Raw genomic sequence first — 19,484 nt, forward strand, 5'->3', positions numbered from 1 at the left:
TTATTCAAGAGAAATAAAAACCTACATCCACAAAGATCTTAAACAAGAATAATTATAGCATTTTTCTTCATAATAGCCAAAACCTTGATGAATCTCAAAAGCAGACAGACATAAAATATATATTGTATGATTTAATTTATATGAAATTCTAGAATATGCAAAACTAACTTATGGTGATAGAAATCATATCAGTGGTTGCTTCTGGGCAGAAATGTACCTTGGGTGGGAAGGGGCATGAGAAAATATTCTGGACTGTTAGTATTCTGTCTTGACAGGGTATGGTTATAAAAGTATATACATCTTTCAAAAATAAAAGGTACACTTAAGATTTTGTAAATTATAAAACAACTTTTTAAAAAAGCTTGTCCATAGTCTCACTATTTGGAGATAACCACATTTTGGTTTATATCCCAATACTTTTTAAAATACATATTTGTATAACATTTTTAGAAATGGAATCACAGTATACATGCAATTTAATAATATGCTTTTCTTTAATTTAGGTACATTGTAAGCATTACCCCATGTCATGAAATCTTATGTTTTTGTTTTTAAAGCAAAAGTTCCCTTTAAACTATTTGCTAGAAACTTAAGTGTGAATCATATCAAAGCTGAGCTGCTCTAATTGAATGAGAGACAGAGGAAGGAAGAAGAATGGTTAATTACATTATCCATAAGACCCATTCTAGGTCTAAAAATGTACTTCTCTGTGTAGGAGAGCTACAAATCAGCATGACTCTTTACATACATATTTTTTTTCCTGTGGTTCTAACTAAAAGGATTACATACTATGATTGAGGCTTTGTTCTAAGTGCTTCATGTAAATTAACTCACAATTATGAATCTTCATAACAACTATAAAAGGTAGGTTCTTAATCCCATTTACCATTGGAACACCCCAGTGAATTGAAATTGGGTGATTTGTACAAGATCAGTCCGTAAATAATGGAGCCAAGGTTTGAATTTAGTCCATGTGGCTCCAGAGCTCACCACTATACTACAGCTGCCTTTCAGAACAAACTGAATCATTCTGCTTTGTACCTATGAAAAGATAGAGAACTTCCTGTGACAATTTTGCCTTTTCTATTTGTCTAGAGCTAGCCAACATGGAAGAGGATCCCAGATCAGCTGGAGTTGCTACCTTTGTTCTTCAAGAAGAATTCGATAGATACTCTGGCTATTGGTGGTGTCCAGAAGCTGAAACAAGTAAGGGAGTTCACAGTAATATAGGTCAATTAAAATATTATGAGATTCAACTCCCAATTAGTTTAAATGCACAGATTCTAAATCCTGAATAGGAGATTCTGAAGTGATGAAGGTTGGATTCTACTAATAATTATTTAGAATATACAAGCTATATCCCACCTTAATGAATTCTAATAAAAACAATTGTATTGTGGTTTAGTGGCTCAGATCCTTCAACTAACCTTGCCAGTTTTTCATCTAGAAGCTGTTCTTGGTAATGTTAGTGGCAACAGTGGTGGCAAAATAAAAAATAGCACACCTTAATGAGTTGTAGGACTGACTAGAGAGTCTGCATGAACAGATGGCCAAATTAGTGTATGAATGGATCAGAAGAAAGGGCACAAATCCCTTTTCCTTGGTGAATTTGCTAGTATTTTACTACCTGAGAAACTCTTCTGTAAAGCAATGGCTTTCAAACATGTTGACCATGACCTAGTTAGAAATTTGCTTTACATTCTAGCCTAATACACTGTACTTATACTGTGGGTAGAAAACCGAAAATAAATTTCATTAAGCAATACTTATCCTTATATATAATGTACTAGTGTATATTCTTTGTTGTATTTTTTAAATGCCATTTATGATCCATTAATAGATTTCATGATCCACTAATGGACTGTGGCTAGCATTCTGAACACTTCACTAAGAGACCATGAAAAATATTTATTTTTAAGCCATGTCTTAGATTTCGACATTTAATATGTAAAATATTTTGTCATAAGTCTATTTGTTATAGCAAAATTTCGATATGATTAGAGAAACCATTAAAAAAAGCTAGACTCTATATAAATAGTATTTATTTTTTTATAGGAAATAATAGAAATGTAATTAAATAATATATTTTTCAATAAAGAATGCATTTTAAGGTATGCAAGGACTGAAGTCCTTTACATCTGTTTTCCCTGTTTAAAAGTATCCTTTAGCCAGTAAAAATGGCTTAGCAGTAACTCACCTTGGTACTGCAATGACTAGAGATATTTTCATACATAAAAGGCAGTATATTTTGAATATAAATTATTTTTCACAGTGGGAAATATAATGCTAGAGGAATGGTCAGTTATGATTACTTTCTGGAATAATTCTTCTGAATTTTTAACGTTTAAATTCCTTTTAAGCTCCTAGTGGCAGCAAAATTCTTAGAATTTTGTATGAAGAAAATGATGAATCCGAAGTGGAGATTATTCATGTTACATCCCCTATGTTGGAAACAAGGAGAGCAGATTCATTTCGTTATCCTAAAACAGGTACTATATATTTTCCCTTGACATTTATATTCACTCATTTCTACTTTCCAAACGAGATTTTCTCTGGAATCATCCAAAGTTATGGTCAGCATTGATCATTTACCTTGGTAAGGATGGGATGTTTATTGACACTGAAGTAGATTTTTTTTTTTAACTACAGGCTGACCCTTTTTAATTATTTTCAAAGGTGGAGAAGTGCACAAAACTGGTTATTTCAAGAAATGAATAAAAAAGGTGTCTCTGCTAGGAAATAAAAATTTTAAGTGCTAATGTCTTTAATAAATTGGTAATTTTTTCCCATTTTTCTGTTTATAGCATTTCACTTATAAAGTGATACAGAATTTTTCTTCTTTCTTACCGACTCTTGATATTTTTCAACTTCTTTTTTTTAATGCCATTAAAAACTATGTGAATTTGTGATGGAGTTCTGAGATTCTTATGCATTAAAGCTCTGACTGTACAATGTTCCTTACTTAAGTGTAAAGAATATTGATCTGGCAAAACTAACTTGAATAATTTGGGATAGGCACTACTATTCATTTATGTCTCTTTCTAAAGGCACAGCAAATCCAAAAGTCACTTTTAAGATGTCAGAAATAATGATTGATACTGAGGGAAGGGTAAGTATAAAATGTTGTTGACTTTTTATGTCATTTGACTAGTCAGTCTAGTAGAGATCTTAGATACACTTTTTTATTTTTTGGACTTGTTGAATTTGCTGAGACATCTGTGGATCATGATTTCAGGTTGACTTTATTTTTTGAAAACTTCATGCTGGTTCCCAAAATAGGAATATGGGGCCATGCATATTTATCATTCCTTTCCAATAATTTCTGCTCTTTGCCTTCATTAATGCTCTAGATCAGTATTTTAAAAATACTGGTTATCGACTGGTGAGTTACCTTCTGTGTTGGATATATGTCTATGGTAAATTAAATATCCCATATTTCTCTTGTAATGTAGTCCATTTGGACAATCAAATGCTTATAAGCTGAATGCACACAAGATTGATTATAGATTTAATTGAGATTTTTAAAAACAGCTTTATTGAGGTACAAGTCACATATAATACAGTTTAAGATGGCTTTTAGTATATTCACAGAGTTGTGCAACCATCACCACAGTCAGTTTTAGGACATTTTCATCATCCGAAGAAAGAAATCCCTTAATCATTACCTCTCAACTTCCCCATGCTACCCAGCTCTGGGCAGCCACTAATCTACTTTCTCAATATAGATTTGTCAATTCTGAATATTTCATGTAAATGAAATCATACAATATCTAGTCTAGTTTATTTCACTTAGCATGATGTTTTCAAGCTCCATTTATGTCGCACCATGTAGCAGCACTTTATTACTTTTTATTATCTATTAGCCCATCGTATGGATATTTATCCATTCATCAGTTATGGACATTTGTGTTATTTCCACCTTTTGGATATTATGAATAATGCTACCATGAATGTGTGTGTACAAATTTTTGTATGGGCATACGTTTTCATTTCTCTTGGTTAGATCCTAGGAATGGAATTGTTGGGTCATATAACTCTGATGTTTAACCATTTGAGGAACCACCAAACTATTTTCCAAAATGGCTGCACTATTTTATATTCCCACCAGCACTATATAAGGTTTTCAATTTTTTTACATCCTTATCAACACTTGTTACTTTTCATCTTATTATAGCCATTCATTATAGTGGGTTTGGCGTTGTATCTCATTGTGGTTTTGATTTACATTTTCTTAATGGCTAATGATATTGAGCTTCTTTTTATTTGTTTATTGGCCATTAGTATTTCTTCTTTGGAGAACTGTCTATTCAGATCCTTTGTTTATTTTTTAAAAAACTTTTTAAAATTGTGTTGACTAGATTTTAAATAAAAAATGTTTGCTTACGCGGGGCCATTTCACTAATGTATTACGCAAATAATATTTTAGGCTAAAATATAAGGAACTAGGGACTATTATTTTTCATAGATACTAGAGTCTAAAGTGGTTAAAACTTAACTTTTCCAGTTATTATCAAGAGTTCTGTTAGTATAAATTCAGGGGCAAAGACTTTTAGACTGTGCTAATTCTTGTGGTTTTTTTGGCATAAAGAGCACAAGTATAGGTAACCCACAACTTACTGCTGCTGGTTTTGCTATATCCTGCATGCCTTTATAAATACTTAAGTCTGAAAAAGTATATGTTATTAAAGATAATGCTTTTAGTAGACTAGTAAGTTAATTATTTATCTAAGTCTTTTATAACTAGATTCCTTTTTTTTAATAGATTATAGATGTCATAGATAAGGAACTAATTCAGCCTTTTGAGATTCTGTTTGAAGGAGTTGAATATATTGCCAGAGCCGGATGGACTCCAGAGGGAAAATAGTGCGTATGTTAAATTGTCACTTCTTTACAAATAATTTAGGATCTAGAACTATAGAACTGTCTATGCTATTAGATTTTCCTTTCAGTTGGAGCTGCCTTTACATATAAATTTGCAGTGTAGTTATTTATGCACAAAAAATTTTTCCTGAACTAAGTGGACTTGTAGATTTGTAATCCTATAAGCATAGGTGCATTGCATTTTAATTCTGTCTCTTACTTAGCCAGTCATGGTTTCAAAGTGTTGTGGTTAAAATAATATGACTTTAAGGCTCACATTAAGTGTGTATTTTTTAAATGAATTTAAGCAGAAATATCTGTAGAGCCTTATGTGAAGATGATTATATATAGTTCTGTATCTAATGTAGACAACAGAAATTTTATGAGGCTGGCATTTTCTCCCTAAAGAGAGAAAACAATTTCAAAGGCCATCTGCAATTTTGAAAATTTAAAGAAAAGCACTTTTTAAAACTCCATTGAAAATTAATTTTGATAAATAAGTGTAGAATCAACTAATACTTTTAATTAGCCATTTGTAAGTGATAATTTAACATATACCAAAGCAATTTTTTCATTGTGATTACAGAAATAACTCACAGGTATTAGGGGACAAAATAGGGAACTACTCATTTTCTGAGAGCTTGCTTTATTTTTGGTTCTTTTTTCTTATTTGTTTAAATAGTGCTTGGTCCATCCTACTAGATCGTTCCCAAACTCGCTTACAGATAGTGTTGATCTCGCCTGAACTATTTATCCCAGTTGAAGATGATGCCATGGAAAGACAGAGATTCATCGAGTCAGTGCCTGACTCTGTGACGCCACTGATTATCTATGAGGAAACAACAGACATCTGGATAAATGTATGCCCGTTCTCCTATACTTGGTTAAATATTTTTTCAGAATGCTAAAGCAAATTAAGTTTTATAGCAAACTATCAAAATGAATTTTTAAGCTCAAAATGAGAATATTATTTGCATAGTTTTAACATTTCAAATTGGAATGATGGTTCCAGAATGGAAAGGTTTATAGGTAGAAAGTAGATGCCATTGTAATGACATCTCTCTGGCTGCAGATTTGCCCTTGTACTTGGACATATTAGATATTGAAAACACAGCCTCATCAGTGCCTGTGAGAGGAAAGTCTAGAAAGGACTTTCTCTTTTGAGTTGGCAAACTATACCAAAATATACTAGTTTTGGATTGTATTTCGCATTTTCCAATTTAGTGGGAAAAACTTAAACAGATATGAAATAAATAAATCCAGCTCACTCCTTTGCTGTATATAGGCCTTATAAGATTCACCTAAAACAGATGAACATGTCTTTTCAACTATTAAAATATTTCTCTTTGGAAACTAATAATAAAATGCTGGAAAAAAATATTTCTCTTTGGAAAAAAACTTTTTCTCATTTCTATAATAAGATTTTTATTATTAAACAATATCTCAAAGGATTACAGCGATGATGAGTAAGAAAAAGGTTTTGGTCATTTTTTTCTCCATTTAGGAACATTTATTTCTCAATGAGTGAAGTCTTTGACTAAAGTAAGACAAATCTGAAAGGCCCAGGCAAAATCTATAATTGTAAATACACCGTAGCCTCTAACACCGATAGTTATTTATACTTGAGTATGTTTATCAAGTAATTCTTTCTCTAGCTTAATTTGTTTATGTAGTAATTTCATTAATGTGTATAGTAAATTAAGCTATTCATTTTACAGATCCATGACATCTTTCATGTTTTTCCCCAAAGTCATGAAGATGAAATTGAATTTATTTTTGCCTCTGAATGCAAAACAGGTTTCCGTCATTTATATAAAATTACATCCATTTTAAAGGAGAGCAAATATAAACGATCCAGTGGCGGGCTGCCTGCCCCAAGTAAGAAATTCTTTTTTATTTAAAAAAGAAAAAATGTTGGGGGCAGAAGGTGGGAGGGGCAGAGTAATGTAATGTCTCTTTTGTATACTTTGTAAGCACCAGTACTTGCTTCATTAAACTCGATACATAAATTAAACTAAAATACAAATGCATGTGTAAAAACAGGACAAAGGTATTTTGTTTTGTTTTTATGAGTATGTTCATTTTAATACTTGCAATACCTTAATTGGAAATTGACATTCTAGGAGTTGTGAGTTGGCATCTACTCTGCTAACTTGATTCCAACCCATAGGACAAAATTCTTGATAGATTTATAATAAACTGTTAATAGTGGATAATCTCTAAATAGTGGGTTTACTTAGTTTTACTTTCTACTTTTACCTTGACTGTAATTTTTAATTTGTTTAAAGTGAACCCATATCATGTTTAGATTTAAAATGCTGTTTTTTAAATATTATATAGTTATTAGATATTTTTACATACTAGATGTTTTTTATACTGTCACCATCTACATTGAAGTTAATGTATAGTTATAGCTCTTCAGATTCATATAATTTTGTTGCCCAAAGTGAAATTACATACTATGTCTGCTGAAGTTAATTTCTTTTAAAGAGTGATATTTTCCTTCTGGTAAATGTAATACAGATTGGATGTGTAAACCTTGAAAAAGTGAAATGGTACTTTGAATACTTCAGGATTTTTTAAAATTGAGTTAATGATTTTCTACTTAAATAGTTTGTTTTAGAATAGTAGGCACTTTATGATGTTGTGTTATATGCTTAACTGCCATTTGTAACTTAACAGACTCAACATAGCCTTTTAAAAAAAACTGTGGTAAACTATACCTAACAGAATTTATCATTTAAAGCATTTTTAAATGTACAGTTTAGTGCCATTAAGTATATATATATTTTTATGCAACCATCACCACCATTAATCTCCAGAACTTTTTTCATCTTCCCAAACTGAAATTACCTAATAAATAATACACAATTTAGTGGAAAATAAATAACTCCTCATTCCTTTCCCCCTCAGCCCCTGGCAACCACTTTCTGTCTCTATGAGTTTGACTGGTCTAGAGACTTCATTTAAATGGAATTATATAGTATTTATCCTTTTATAACTGGTTTATTTCACTTGGCATAATGTCCTCAAGGTTCATCCAGGTTGTAGCATGTGCCAGAATGTCTTTCCTTTTTAATGCTGAATAATACTCCATTGTATATATGTATCACATTTTGTTTATCCATTCATCCCTCCACAGACACTTGGGTTGCTTCCACCTTTTGACTGTTGTGAATAAGGCTGCTATGAACATGGGTGTACAAATATCTATCTGATACTCTTTTGAATATATACCCAGAAATGAAATTGCTAGATCTTATGGTAATTCTATTTTTAATTTTTTAAGGAACCATTGTACTCTTTTTCATAGCAGCTGCATTGTTTTACATTCCCATTAGCAGTGCACAAGGGCTTCAGTTTCTCCACATCCTTGCCAACATTTGTTATTTTCTGGGGGATTTTTTTGGTAATAGCGAGTGTGAAGTGGTATGTCATTATGGTTTTGATTTGCATTTCACTAACGACTAGTGACATTCTGCATCTTTTCATGTGCTTATTAGCAATTTGAATATCTTTGGAGAAACGAGTTTTTGAATCCTTTGCTGAAATTTTAATTGGGTTGTTTGTTTTTAACGTGGCCTTTTAAATATCATTCTTTTTTGAGATAAGTGAACTCAGTCTTAGGACCTGCAAAGTAAATACTGCCTGTGACTCTGCTTCTTTCCTTAGCCTAATTTTTTAAAAAACAGGTAAGACCTTATATTATCTAAGATGAAGAATTTCTTCCCTGAGAGCCTAAGTTTAACTTGGCCCTTAGTGTGAAATTATCTTACCATTCCCTATGTTGTTCAGAAGTGAAATTCACTTATGGAATTCCAGAAAGTTTAGTGACAAAGACTGGTCAGAGAGCTGTGAATAGTAAATAGTAGTTAATTAAAACAGTATTTTGGGGACAGTAATAAAAAGTATAACTTAAAATGTTTTACTCTAGTTGAAGAATGTAAGAAGAGCTGTTACCTCAGTTAACATTAATCTCAGAATGCCTAGCCTCTGTTCCTTCTCACTGTCTATTTCTGGGCCCCTCAACTCATCTACCTCTTTTTTCCCTTTCTTTCCTTTTTTTTAGTCTTTCTTGCTCCAGGTCTTCCTCATTTCTCTTCAAGTCCACTTTATTTTCCTCCTCCTTTCACTTTTCTTCCTTAAGGAGCTATGATATGAAACTGTTAATACTTGAGAGATATATATATTAAATAATATTTATTTTCTGGCCTTAAAATTTAAAATACTAAGTTAATTTTTTGTACCTAAGAAAAGAAATTAAGTCAATTTTTAAAAATTTGAGTGAGACCCCTGTACTGTCTCATCATCTTAGCCTGCCCTCAGCTGTCATTTCCCACAGCCGTAGCTAGCAGTAACTAGGCAAAGAGAAATAGTTTCCATTTTTTAACCTCCTCCTTAGACCATTGAGAGCCTCACCTACCAAGACAGAATTTCGTAAAGACAAATGGGGCATGTTGGCATTTATTATGGTAATACCCAATTTATTTTTGGCAAATGAAAAATAATTACATTAAAATTTCCCTTCTGTGGCTTTTTAAGTAGTTTGTTGGCATTTCTAGAACAAATGCCTTGTTGACCCATTGGATGTCTTTGTCTACCCTAAAGTCTAGAAATTTTTTGAGTTCTTTTCTGGCTTTGCCATAAGAATATATTTTGCTGTTTTTACTTTACTTACATGGATCATTCCATCATTATTCCAGAGTATTATGAGGACTCATAACTTGGAATTTTTTTTTTAACTGTGGACTTTTTTTTATTATGGTGAAATTCACATAACATTAAATAAATTAAACCATTTTAAAATGAACAGTGACATTAATATATTCACACATTGTGCAACTACTACTTCTAACTACTTCCAAAACATTTTCATGACCCTAGACATAACTCGAAATTTTAAATCTACCTTTTTTTGTGAGAAAAAAAAAGTTTAGAATACTATTTTTTACTGTTTCGTTTGCTTATAGTCTTGTATAAAGTACTGAATTATAACTATATTTATCTTTAGGTGACTTCAAGTGTCCAGTCAAAGAGGAAATAGCAATTACCAGTGGTGAATGGGAAGTTCTTGGTCGGCATGGATCTAATGTATGTTCTTTTATTCTACTAATATGTTTAGTCAACATCTCCTGTGTACGCAGTAATAAAAATCAGTAGTACAACTTCATATGAATCCAGTGTTTTGAAAATGATAAGTTTAAGCCTAAAAGAACTCAAGTTGTTAGAAAGGAAGAATCTTAAGATATAAATCTCACCCATTTTATAGCCCTGGTATTAGATGTATGATGGTTACCAAAGGTCACCATTTTCAGATACAGCATTGCTACTTAGTAAGGAAAGGGCTGGTCCGTACTTCTCCCGTCTAACAAGTTGTAAATTAAGATATAGTTTGAGAATTATTTTTAAATCTCTTATAAACTACTTGTGTCATTTCTACATTAGAAATTGCATTTACTACTACTGAGGTAGTGATTCTTTCATTCACCTGTATCTTATCTCATAAATTTAAAGTTTCATCCACCATCTGCAAAAAGTGGTGTGGACATTTATACAGAGCATAGATTGGTAAGGAAAAGGAGAGAAATCTACCCACCGTTTCACTTTCAGCATTTGGCTTTCTGTAGTAATTCAGTGAATTCTAATTTTTTTCTTTTGCCTTTCACAGTACTTTATATTTGTTTCTGCTTTCAGTTAGGTGGTCAGTTTCATGAGATCTCTAAGAATTCCACCCATTATATGTGTGATACATAGTTAAGTTGATGTATACTACCAAGATTATAGTGAAGGCCTATGATTTCCTCTCATTGATTTGGAAATTTATTGAAGGATTGTGTATGCTGGCTACTAATAAGAGTCACTTGTAATCCCCAAGGTAATCAAAGAGAAAGAATGAAGATCCAGGTCCCAGGTTTGTTTTCATTGGTAAAAACTTTAGAATATAATAGGCTACCTTTATAGTCTAATTTTCACTGAGAGTCTCATATGGCCTTCTGATTATATATCCAAATATATATTTTTTCTGTTTAGGGACCTTGGATATTATTGTCACCTGAGAAAAATCTTATTGTGGAATTCTAAGCTCTGATAACAAAAAATTACACTAATGTAAATTTCATGCTGTGTAATGATTGGACAATACTGAGAGAACCCCCAAAATTTTATTTATGCAGATCTGAACCTTATTTGGGCAACCTAAATGTCTTGCCATTTTGTGTATCTTTTTTCTTCTTTGTCTATGTCATGCTTATTTATGTACTATGTTTGTGTCTGTCTTACTCTTCTATTTTCCCGTCTATCCTTGCTTTGATTTTTTTAAGTTACCTTTTTTCCCCACTCTACTTTTGCCAGTGACCTTGTTCCCATGCAAAGATTTCTTATGGCAATAATTGGGTAAAGATTTGAGACTTTTAAGGCTATGTGCTGCTTACTTTTGAGGAGTGGTTTTTCAAAGTATGGTCTCTGGACCAGCAGCAGTTCATCACCATCACCTGGTAACTTTTTGAAATGCAAATTCTTGGGCCCACCCCAGATCACCTGAACTAGAAGCTGTAGTGGTAGGACCCAGCAATATGTTTAATAGCCCCTCAGGTGATTCTGATATATCTGTAGAATAAAGTAGTTACATGAAATAGAAAAGAACCATTATAGATGGGGGTAAAGAATTAACCAGTTATTTTTCAAATTTGAAAGGCCTGACTCCCAACTGCTAGAACCAGTCTCAACCTTTTTCATGGAATTAACACATACCTGTGAAGCTTCATGAATGTTTTTCCTATCTTCCTTATCACTTGTACCCTTTCCATTTTTGTTGTATGGGGCTATGTAATCTCAACTGTGTTTATTTCTGTATCCACGTATGCTAAAAATGTTTAACAATGAAGAAGAAGCTTCCTGGAGAAAATGTGGCATTTAGAAATACTTGCTTTTAGAATTGTATCTGTGTTTTCTTTAGTGTGTAAAAGAATTTGAATTTTATTAAATATTGCTTGAATAGGCTGGTAAAAGATTTTTAAAAGGAAGAATAAAAGCCATTTCATTAGAATCTTGGGATTTGGAAAGAATATTATGTGAATTCATCTGTGAGTTTACTTGCTATTGAGTTCAATTATTCCCCAGTCCAATAGAGAAAAACACTTTTACAGATTTATATAAAAGACCAAAAAGTACTGCCTAAGATAATACAGTACTGAGAAATACACAGGATGCTAAAATTAGGCTCCGTTAAGTATGCATGAATAGTTGACCTAAGCTGCAATATAGCTATTATTTTTTCCTGTAGAGGGTTGTCATTTTAATTAAATAGTTCTTGTATTTTAAGAAAAGCACACATTCTGACCCTATAGGAAACTCTACTAATAGTGTACAACTCTATGTAGTGTCCTTTTTCCTTCTAGACAGGATCTGTTCTTAGCTAGGTATAAGTCATAAACAAACCAACAAGTTTATTAACATCGGTGGACATTTTTTTAAAAGGAAGCACAAGTCAAAGGGTGACTCAAATGATTCTGAATAAAATTAGAGATTGTTGGTTGAATTACTGACCTTGCCAAGGTCATGCTAGCACTTATTTTTATATTGTTATTTTGACAGATCCAGGTTGATGAAGTCAGAAAGCTGGTATATTTTGAAGGCACCAAAGATTCTCCTTTAGAACATCACCTGTATGTGGTCAGTTATGTAAATCCTGGAGAAGTGACAAGGCTGACTGACCGTGGCTATTCCCACTCTTGCTGCATCAGCCAGGTATTAGGTCCCTATTTGAAGAGGGTTTCCTATCATAGAGAAAAAAAAAAACAACAACCCTCTGCTCATGTAATACTCCTTTTGAATAATATGAAAATAGGTGAAATTGACCTGCAGAAGTCTGATTCTCTGTGAAAAAATTTTAAAAAGCTTAGCCTTAACCTCTGCATTGCATATGTACATAAATGGTCAGACTCTTATATTCCTAATACAGCATCAGTACAGATGTAGTAGCAGATAACCTTTGTTACTTTTCCCTGGGGAAAAAGTAATTGTTTCTCCTCTCTCTAGCATTGTGACTTCTTTATAAGTAAGTATAGTAACCAGAAGAATCCACACTGTGTGTCCCTTTACAAGCTGTCAAGTCCTGAAGATGACTCAACTTGCAAAACAAAGGAATTCTGGGCCACCATTTTGGATTCAGCAGGTACTCATGTCCCTGAACCTGATCTTAAGTAGGATTAGTACATTGGTGTACTAGACCTGTGTGATATGTCCATATTTTCTGAGCAGAGTCTTTTCATCTCTCACCACTGCCTGTTTCTGAGCTGCTGGGTTTCAGGTTGATCCCACCCCTCCTGTACTATCAACTGCTGAATAATATGGATCACCTCCTACTGCAGGAGCAGGAGCAGGCAGGAACAGGTCTGGAAGACCTTTTTGAAAATATGATTAATATAGTCAATATATCAGCTAGGAAACCATTTATTAAGGGAATAACCAGCTGGTAGCTTTCTTAAACTTTTAAAGCACTTAGAATAGCCGTCTGAATATAGGATAGAAGACTCATTCTGTATGAGAGTAAAAGCACTGCAAATTATCTATTTTTAAAATGCTTTTTTCAACATAAAGAATGGACTGATTTTATGTATCTTTTAAACCACTTTATTCCCCAATTTTTTTTTCCTGTTAAGTATTCTCACACATTAAATACCCGCTAAGGGGTTAACAATATAAAACCACAGAGTATAGGTACTTTCTAATGTCCACAAGCAGAATTTGTAATATGGTGATGATCTCTGCTTATGGTGATGATCTCTGCTTAGACTGTAATATCCTCCAATATACACAGACTTAGGATAGGTCTGTATAGTTTTGGTAAACCAAAGACAGATCATGACTTTCCTTTTTTTTTTCTGGATTCTGGTTGGGCTTATTCTCTAATAATCAGAAACAAATGTTATTTGAGCATCTGCCATGAAAAAGTTAAATTGATTAAGTTAAATTTGTGCTTCCAGTTTCTAATCAGGTATATGTGTTAACCATAAGTTATACCGAATTGAGCACAAAGTATTTCTATAGTTCTGCATGTAAATACCTCCTAGGTTCCAAGGATTATTCATAATGTTCTATATCTATTTCTGAAGCAATTTGATGTTCATTAGCTTTTCTTTTGTAAAGATACATATTCTTGCTTAATTTCTTTCTTATGACTTGCAAGGGGAATGGTCAGTTATTTGTGTGTAAGGTTGCGGATTTATGGAGCTCAGATTATGGAGCTCCCATAAGAAGGTCCCTTACAAACTCTGTATGTTATTTCCTTGCAGGACCTCTTCCTGACTATACCCCTCCAGAAATTTTCTCTTTTGATAGTACTACTGGATTTACATTGTATGGGATGCTGTACAAACCTCATGATCTACAACCTGGAAAGAAATACCCCACTGTACTATTCATATATGGTGGTCCTCAGGTGGGTATATTTTATTTATTTATTTGTGTGTGTGTGTGTGTGTGTGTGTGTGTGTGTGTGTGTGTGATCTGTTTTTTTAAACATCTAGTCAGTTGTTTGAGATTTAAGCATTGTTGGGCCTCTGCTGTTAAACTCTGACTTATGATGTTCTAATTATCCAGTTTAGGATTTTAGGAAGCTAGGTCTTGTTAGATGGCTAATTTGTAAATCAGCATCAATTTCCTAATTTCCAGTGAGGACTGTAAGTTTCATGGGGAATAGAATATTCATGTCAACAGGTAAATGTGTTGTTTTCTATGTAGAGAAATTTGTTTTGGGAATGAAATTAAATAATTAAATATATTGGTACATAAAAAGTCTTCACAGATATTTTCAGAAAGCTTTGATAGTCTAATGAATTCCTCTTCTTTATTCTAAGGGTATGTCTCAAGCAGACTAGAATACATTTATCAGCTAGTTTTTGTTTTAAATATTAGCATCTCAGTATTAAGTACATTCCATTGACTATCAAAGTATTTTGGGTAGATGAGTTGGTTAATTGGTAACTTTTTTAAATGTTTATTCTTGATTATATGTCTTACAACAAGCCCTTAAAGAACTTAGAGTATAATTATACTGTTTTTACAATGTAACTCTTGGACTTAGTAAATATCCTTTATAATTATACCCAATTATTCAGTATCTGAAGATGTATCTAGATGCCAAGTCATCTAAAAGGTAAACACAAAATAACTACATAAACCACAAACTCAGTGATGATCTATTCAAGTTAAATCACTTTGCCATTATTGTGTTTTACAAACAAAACATGATTAACATTTGTATTATGTCATCTATATGTAAATCATGAAAAAGTTAAATTAGACTTTTCTTCAAAACTTGAAGTCAAATCTTCATAAACTATTTAAAAAAGGCTTAATACAAAGAAATTCAAAAGAGAGGTTACAGAACACTCTCAGAAGCTTTATATGTTTGTTATGTTATTTAGATATTAAGGCTAAGTAAGAAGAGTGTTTCTCCTTTCCAGTGAAGGAACGATATATGAGATATGTGAAAAATACACTATAAAAACTAGCTGATTTATCTAGATTTTAAAACTAAAAGACTCCTTATATTAGTAATTAAGTTTAAAAAGTCTAAACCAAATGAAAAGATACTCAGTATCACTAATCATTAGGGAAATGCAAATCAGAACCACAGTGATACCGCAGAGATACCACTTCATCCCCATTGGGATAGCTGTTTTCAAAAAAAAAGGGGGAAAATAACGAATGTTCCCAAGGATGTGGAGAAATTAGAACTCGGATGCATTGCTGATGGGGATATGAAATGATCCAATTGCTATGGAAAACTATGGTGTTTCTTTAAAAAGTTAAACAATTACAATTTAATCTAGCATTTCCATTTTTGAATGTATACCCTCAAAGAATTGAAAGCAAAGACTTCAACAGACACTTGCATACCAATGTTTATTGTAGCATTACTCATAGTAACCAAAAAGTAGAAGGAACCCAGTGTCCGTTGACAGATGAATGGGTAAACAAAATGTGCTATAAAATAGAATATTATGTAGCCTTAAAAAAAAGAAGAAATTCTGACACATGCTATAACATGGATGAACCTGTAGGACATTGTGCTAAGTGAAATAAGCCAGACACAAAAGGACAGATGTTCAATTATTCTACTTGTATGAGATGCCTAGTATAAGCAAGTTCATAGGAACAGAAAGTAGAATAGAAGTGTCCAGGAACTAAGAGAGGAATAGGAAGTTGTTGTGTAATAGGTATGGAGTTTCTGTTTGGGATGATGAAAAGTGCTGGAAATGGATAGTGGTGATGGTTCCACAACAGTGTGAGTGTAGTTAATGCCACTGAACTGTACTCTTAAAATAGTTGAAAAGGTAAATTTTATGTATATTTTACCATAATAAAAAGAAGTATTAGCCAGTGCAATTAAAACAAAATTGTTTAATTGTTTGAAGTTCTTTATGAATACGACTGTACTTTTTTTACACTTACAGAAACAATTTCTTTCTCAAAATATTCTCTGAAAACATTCAAATTTGGTGATGCCATAGGAGAATCTGGTGTTCGGTTTGCAGGGAGATTTCCCCAGGAGATTATATGGTAGAATGTCTGTGGCACTTCAGCCCACTGGGAAATCAATTAATCCTCTTTTTTGATGCCTCCATCTGGGTTAAGTATGAAGAGGATCCTTAATGTAAGACCAGGTCTTTGTAATGGCACACAATAGCCTTGTGAAATTTGAACAAATCTTATAAGTGGTCCAAACCATGTTCTTTTTTGGTATATTTACAGGTCAAAGTGTCCCAGTTTATAACACAAGGTCAATTACTTTGTCACTAAATATAACAACATCTGTAGTCGAACAAAACTGAAATCCAAGAAAAACAATATCTCCCATTAAAGTCATTAAGGCTTATTTAGTCCTTTAAACTCTTCGTTGGTAACAGCTGTGTGTTTAAAAATGTTTATTTGACAAATATTTATGATGCTTCCTATGCGCGAGACATTGCTCTACAAATATAAATGTACAAAAGAGCAGGTTAGGTGATAATAGGACACAGGTTTTGAAGAATTAATTCCGAAGGAGACTTTTGAATTCTCAGTGCCAGAGGTATTATATCTAACTCTCTTCTTCCAGAAGTAGTAGGCCTCCAGGCACCAAAGGCAGAAAAACTGGCTCTGGGGGAAAATGTTCCTATTAGGCATTTGAGACCATCTTCTATGCCTGACAACAGGTAAAGAAGTGAAGTAGTTTTCTTTAAATGCTCATATTTGAGTTCTTCTGTGCCTACTACTTCTTTTTTCAACTCCCTCCCTTAAAAAAAAAAAAATACCTTTGCCCACCAAAAACCCCCCTTGCCCATGGTAGGAAGGGAAAACATTCTCCTATCTCAATTTTTCATTCATTCATTCAGCAAATAGTTATTGAGTTCCTGTTATGTACCAAGTACTATTCTAGACAGTGAGGATACCACAGTGAACAAATTAGACTAATGTCCTACCCTCATGGAGCTTAGTGAGGAAAATAATAAGTAGAAAAATACATAATTTCATATAATGGAAGTGTTATGAATACTTGGTGGGAAAGAGGATGGCAAAGTGACTAAAATAGAAATTCTGATAGGAAGGTCAGGGAACATTTCTGAGGGTACAGAGGCTGAGAAGGAATGAGCCATGTTAAGGATCTGATGGAAGAGCATTCCAGATAGGGGGAACAGTAAACATAGGAAGCATCATAAATATTTGTCAAGGTCCTGAAGTTAGAATCAACTTGATATAGTTGAAAATAAGATTAGGTTATGATACAGTGTGTAAAAGGAAGGAAATGGTATGAGATGAGGTCAGAGAAATCACTAAGGGCCAGATAATGTAGGCTATCAAAGGCAATAGTAAGGGGTTTAGTCTTATTCTGATCTAAACTCCATATCATTTGAGGGAGCTAAGCTACAAAATCATATCTGATTTACATTTTTAAAACATCATTCTGTTACCATGTGAATAGACTATAAGAGGACAAGAATAGAAACAGGAAGGCCAGTTCAACAGTCGTTACAGTGGTACTAACATCCAAAAGTTCAGAAAGAAGATGCTCTGTACCACTCCCAAGCCCCCCAATCTAGCCCAGTACTCAGTAGCTACTTTTTGAGTGAAGTTAGTGTTGATTCTTATTTAACTCCTGGCTGACTTGGTTTTCCCATTGGTTTCAGCGAGAGAAAACTTTCTCATTTTTGCCAGAACATTTTTTGTTGTTGTTTAATATCTATCTTAATGTCCACCAAACCTTGAACTTCTGTAACTTTCTGCCCACTAAAGTCTCCTTTTCCCTAGATAGTTTATTTCTGGTGAAGCTCTAAACTACATTTAATTTCCCAGTCATTTTGAAGATAGCTTCTAGGGCAATAAAGTGATTTAAGAATTATTCTACCTTTTGAACTGATTTGTATAACAGGAAAAAAGAAGCTGGACTGGTCATGGTGTTTCATTAAAATACTAAGTTTTCCTGCTGTTGGTCAGAGATAATCCCTGAAGAGACGGGTAGGGAAGAAAAATGATCTGTTTATCTTTGTCTCTGCCATTTGAATGAAACAGTTCTTCAGGGTAGAAGTAATTATTTTAGTAACCTTTTCTATAGGGTAGGTTAACAATCTTGTATGTAATTAATATCTCGGTTATAGTTGTAAAGTCCAGTTGCTCAGTAATTGCCCTGAATTAAGTGTGAAGTTAACAAAGAAAAGAAGTACCCTCCTACAAAGGCGTGTCTGTGGTTTCCCATCTTTGGACACGTAAGAATTGGAGGCAAAGAAATACGGATTTGGAGAAGTCTGGGGCCAGCTTGCTCCTTGCAGGCTCAAGACCAACCATCCCACATAGGAAAAAGAAAAGAAGCAACATAAACATGAAAAGATTTAAGTTGATTTAAGAACAAATAGGGGTGGTGGAGAATTGCTAATAAATGGGCATAAAGTACCATTTATGCAAGATAAATTCTAGAGATCTGCTGTACAACATTGCCTATAATTAACAATACTGTACTGCAGCGGTCCCCAACTTTTTTGGCACCAGGGACCAGTGCTCCTATGAGAATCTAATGCCTGATGATCTGAGGTGGAGCTAAGGCAGTGATGCTAGCGCTGGGGAGTGGCTGCAAATAGAGATGAAGCTTCGCTGGCTCCCCGCCGCTCACCTCCTGCTGTATGACCCTTTTCCAAACAGTCCACGGACTAGTACAGGTCCACAGCCCAGGGGTTGGGGACCCCTGCTATATTGTACACTTAAAATTTTATTAAGAGAGTAGATCTCACATTAAGTGTTCTTGCCACAAAAAAATAAAGTGTTATTTTAAAGGTAAAATAATATTTAAAAATTTAAGCTTTCTACTTTTTGTAATGTCCTGCCTCTCATGCTTTTGTATGCTACCATTTAATAAATATTACTGAAGTTGTGTTTCTTCCTCAGGTGCAGTTGGTGAATAATCGGTTTAAAGGAGTCAAGTATTTCCGTTTGAATACCCTAGCCTCTCTGGGTTATGTGGTCGTAGTGATAGACAACAGGGGGTCCTGTCACCGAGGGCTTAAGTTTGAAGGCGCCTTTAAATATAAAATGGTGTGTGAACATAAAAATAGTTTTCTTTTAAGACGTTTACATATTCTGATGCATTG

The 19,484-nt window shown here is 33.3% G+C and overlaps 1 protein-coding gene and 1 non-coding gene across 7 annotated transcripts in view; both read left to right on the forward strand.

The window, feature by feature from the left end:
- The window catches only part of DPP8 (dipeptidyl peptidase 8), a 50,778-nt gene that overhangs the window by 21,708 nt on the left and 9,586 nt on the right, over window positions 1-19,484 (forward strand). For all 6 annotated transcript variants that reach the window (XR_005653363.1, XM_039865274.1, XM_039865277.1 and 3 more), the window contains 11 exons: window positions 1,096-1,206; window positions 2,361-2,489; window positions 3,048-3,109; window positions 4,763-4,863; window positions 5,543-5,720; window positions 6,579-6,738; window positions 9,872-9,951; window positions 12,454-12,606; window positions 12,898-13,033; window positions 14,154-14,299; window positions 19,282-19,428. Coding sequence is in view for 5 of the 6 variants with exons in the window: in XM_039865274.1 (XP_039721208.1) it covers window positions 1,096-1,206; window positions 2,361-2,489; window positions 3,048-3,109; window positions 4,763-4,863; window positions 5,543-5,720; window positions 6,579-6,738; window positions 9,872-9,951; window positions 12,454-12,606; window positions 12,898-13,033; window positions 14,154-14,299; window positions 19,282-19,428 (1,403 nt within the window). In the remaining variant the exon portion in view is untranslated. The remainder of the gene's footprint in view (window positions 1-1,095; window positions 1,207-2,360; window positions 2,490-3,047; window positions 3,110-4,762; window positions 4,864-5,542; window positions 5,721-6,578; window positions 6,739-9,871; window positions 9,952-12,453; window positions 12,607-12,897; window positions 13,034-14,153; window positions 14,300-19,281; window positions 19,429-19,484) is intronic.
- Window positions 18,566-18,696, forward strand: LOC120604770 (small nucleolar RNA SNORA38). The gene has a single exon (XR_005653418.1). It is a non-coding gene; the product is annotated as a small nucleolar RNA SNORA38 (small nucleolar RNA).

Source organism: Pteropus medius, unplaced genomic scaffold, assembly GCF_902729225.1.
Source record: "Pteropus medius unplaced genomic scaffold, Ma_sr-lr_union100, whole genome shotgun sequence".
Lineage (NCBI taxonomy): Eukaryota > Metazoa > Chordata > Mammalia > Chiroptera > Pteropodidae > Pteropus > Pteropus medius.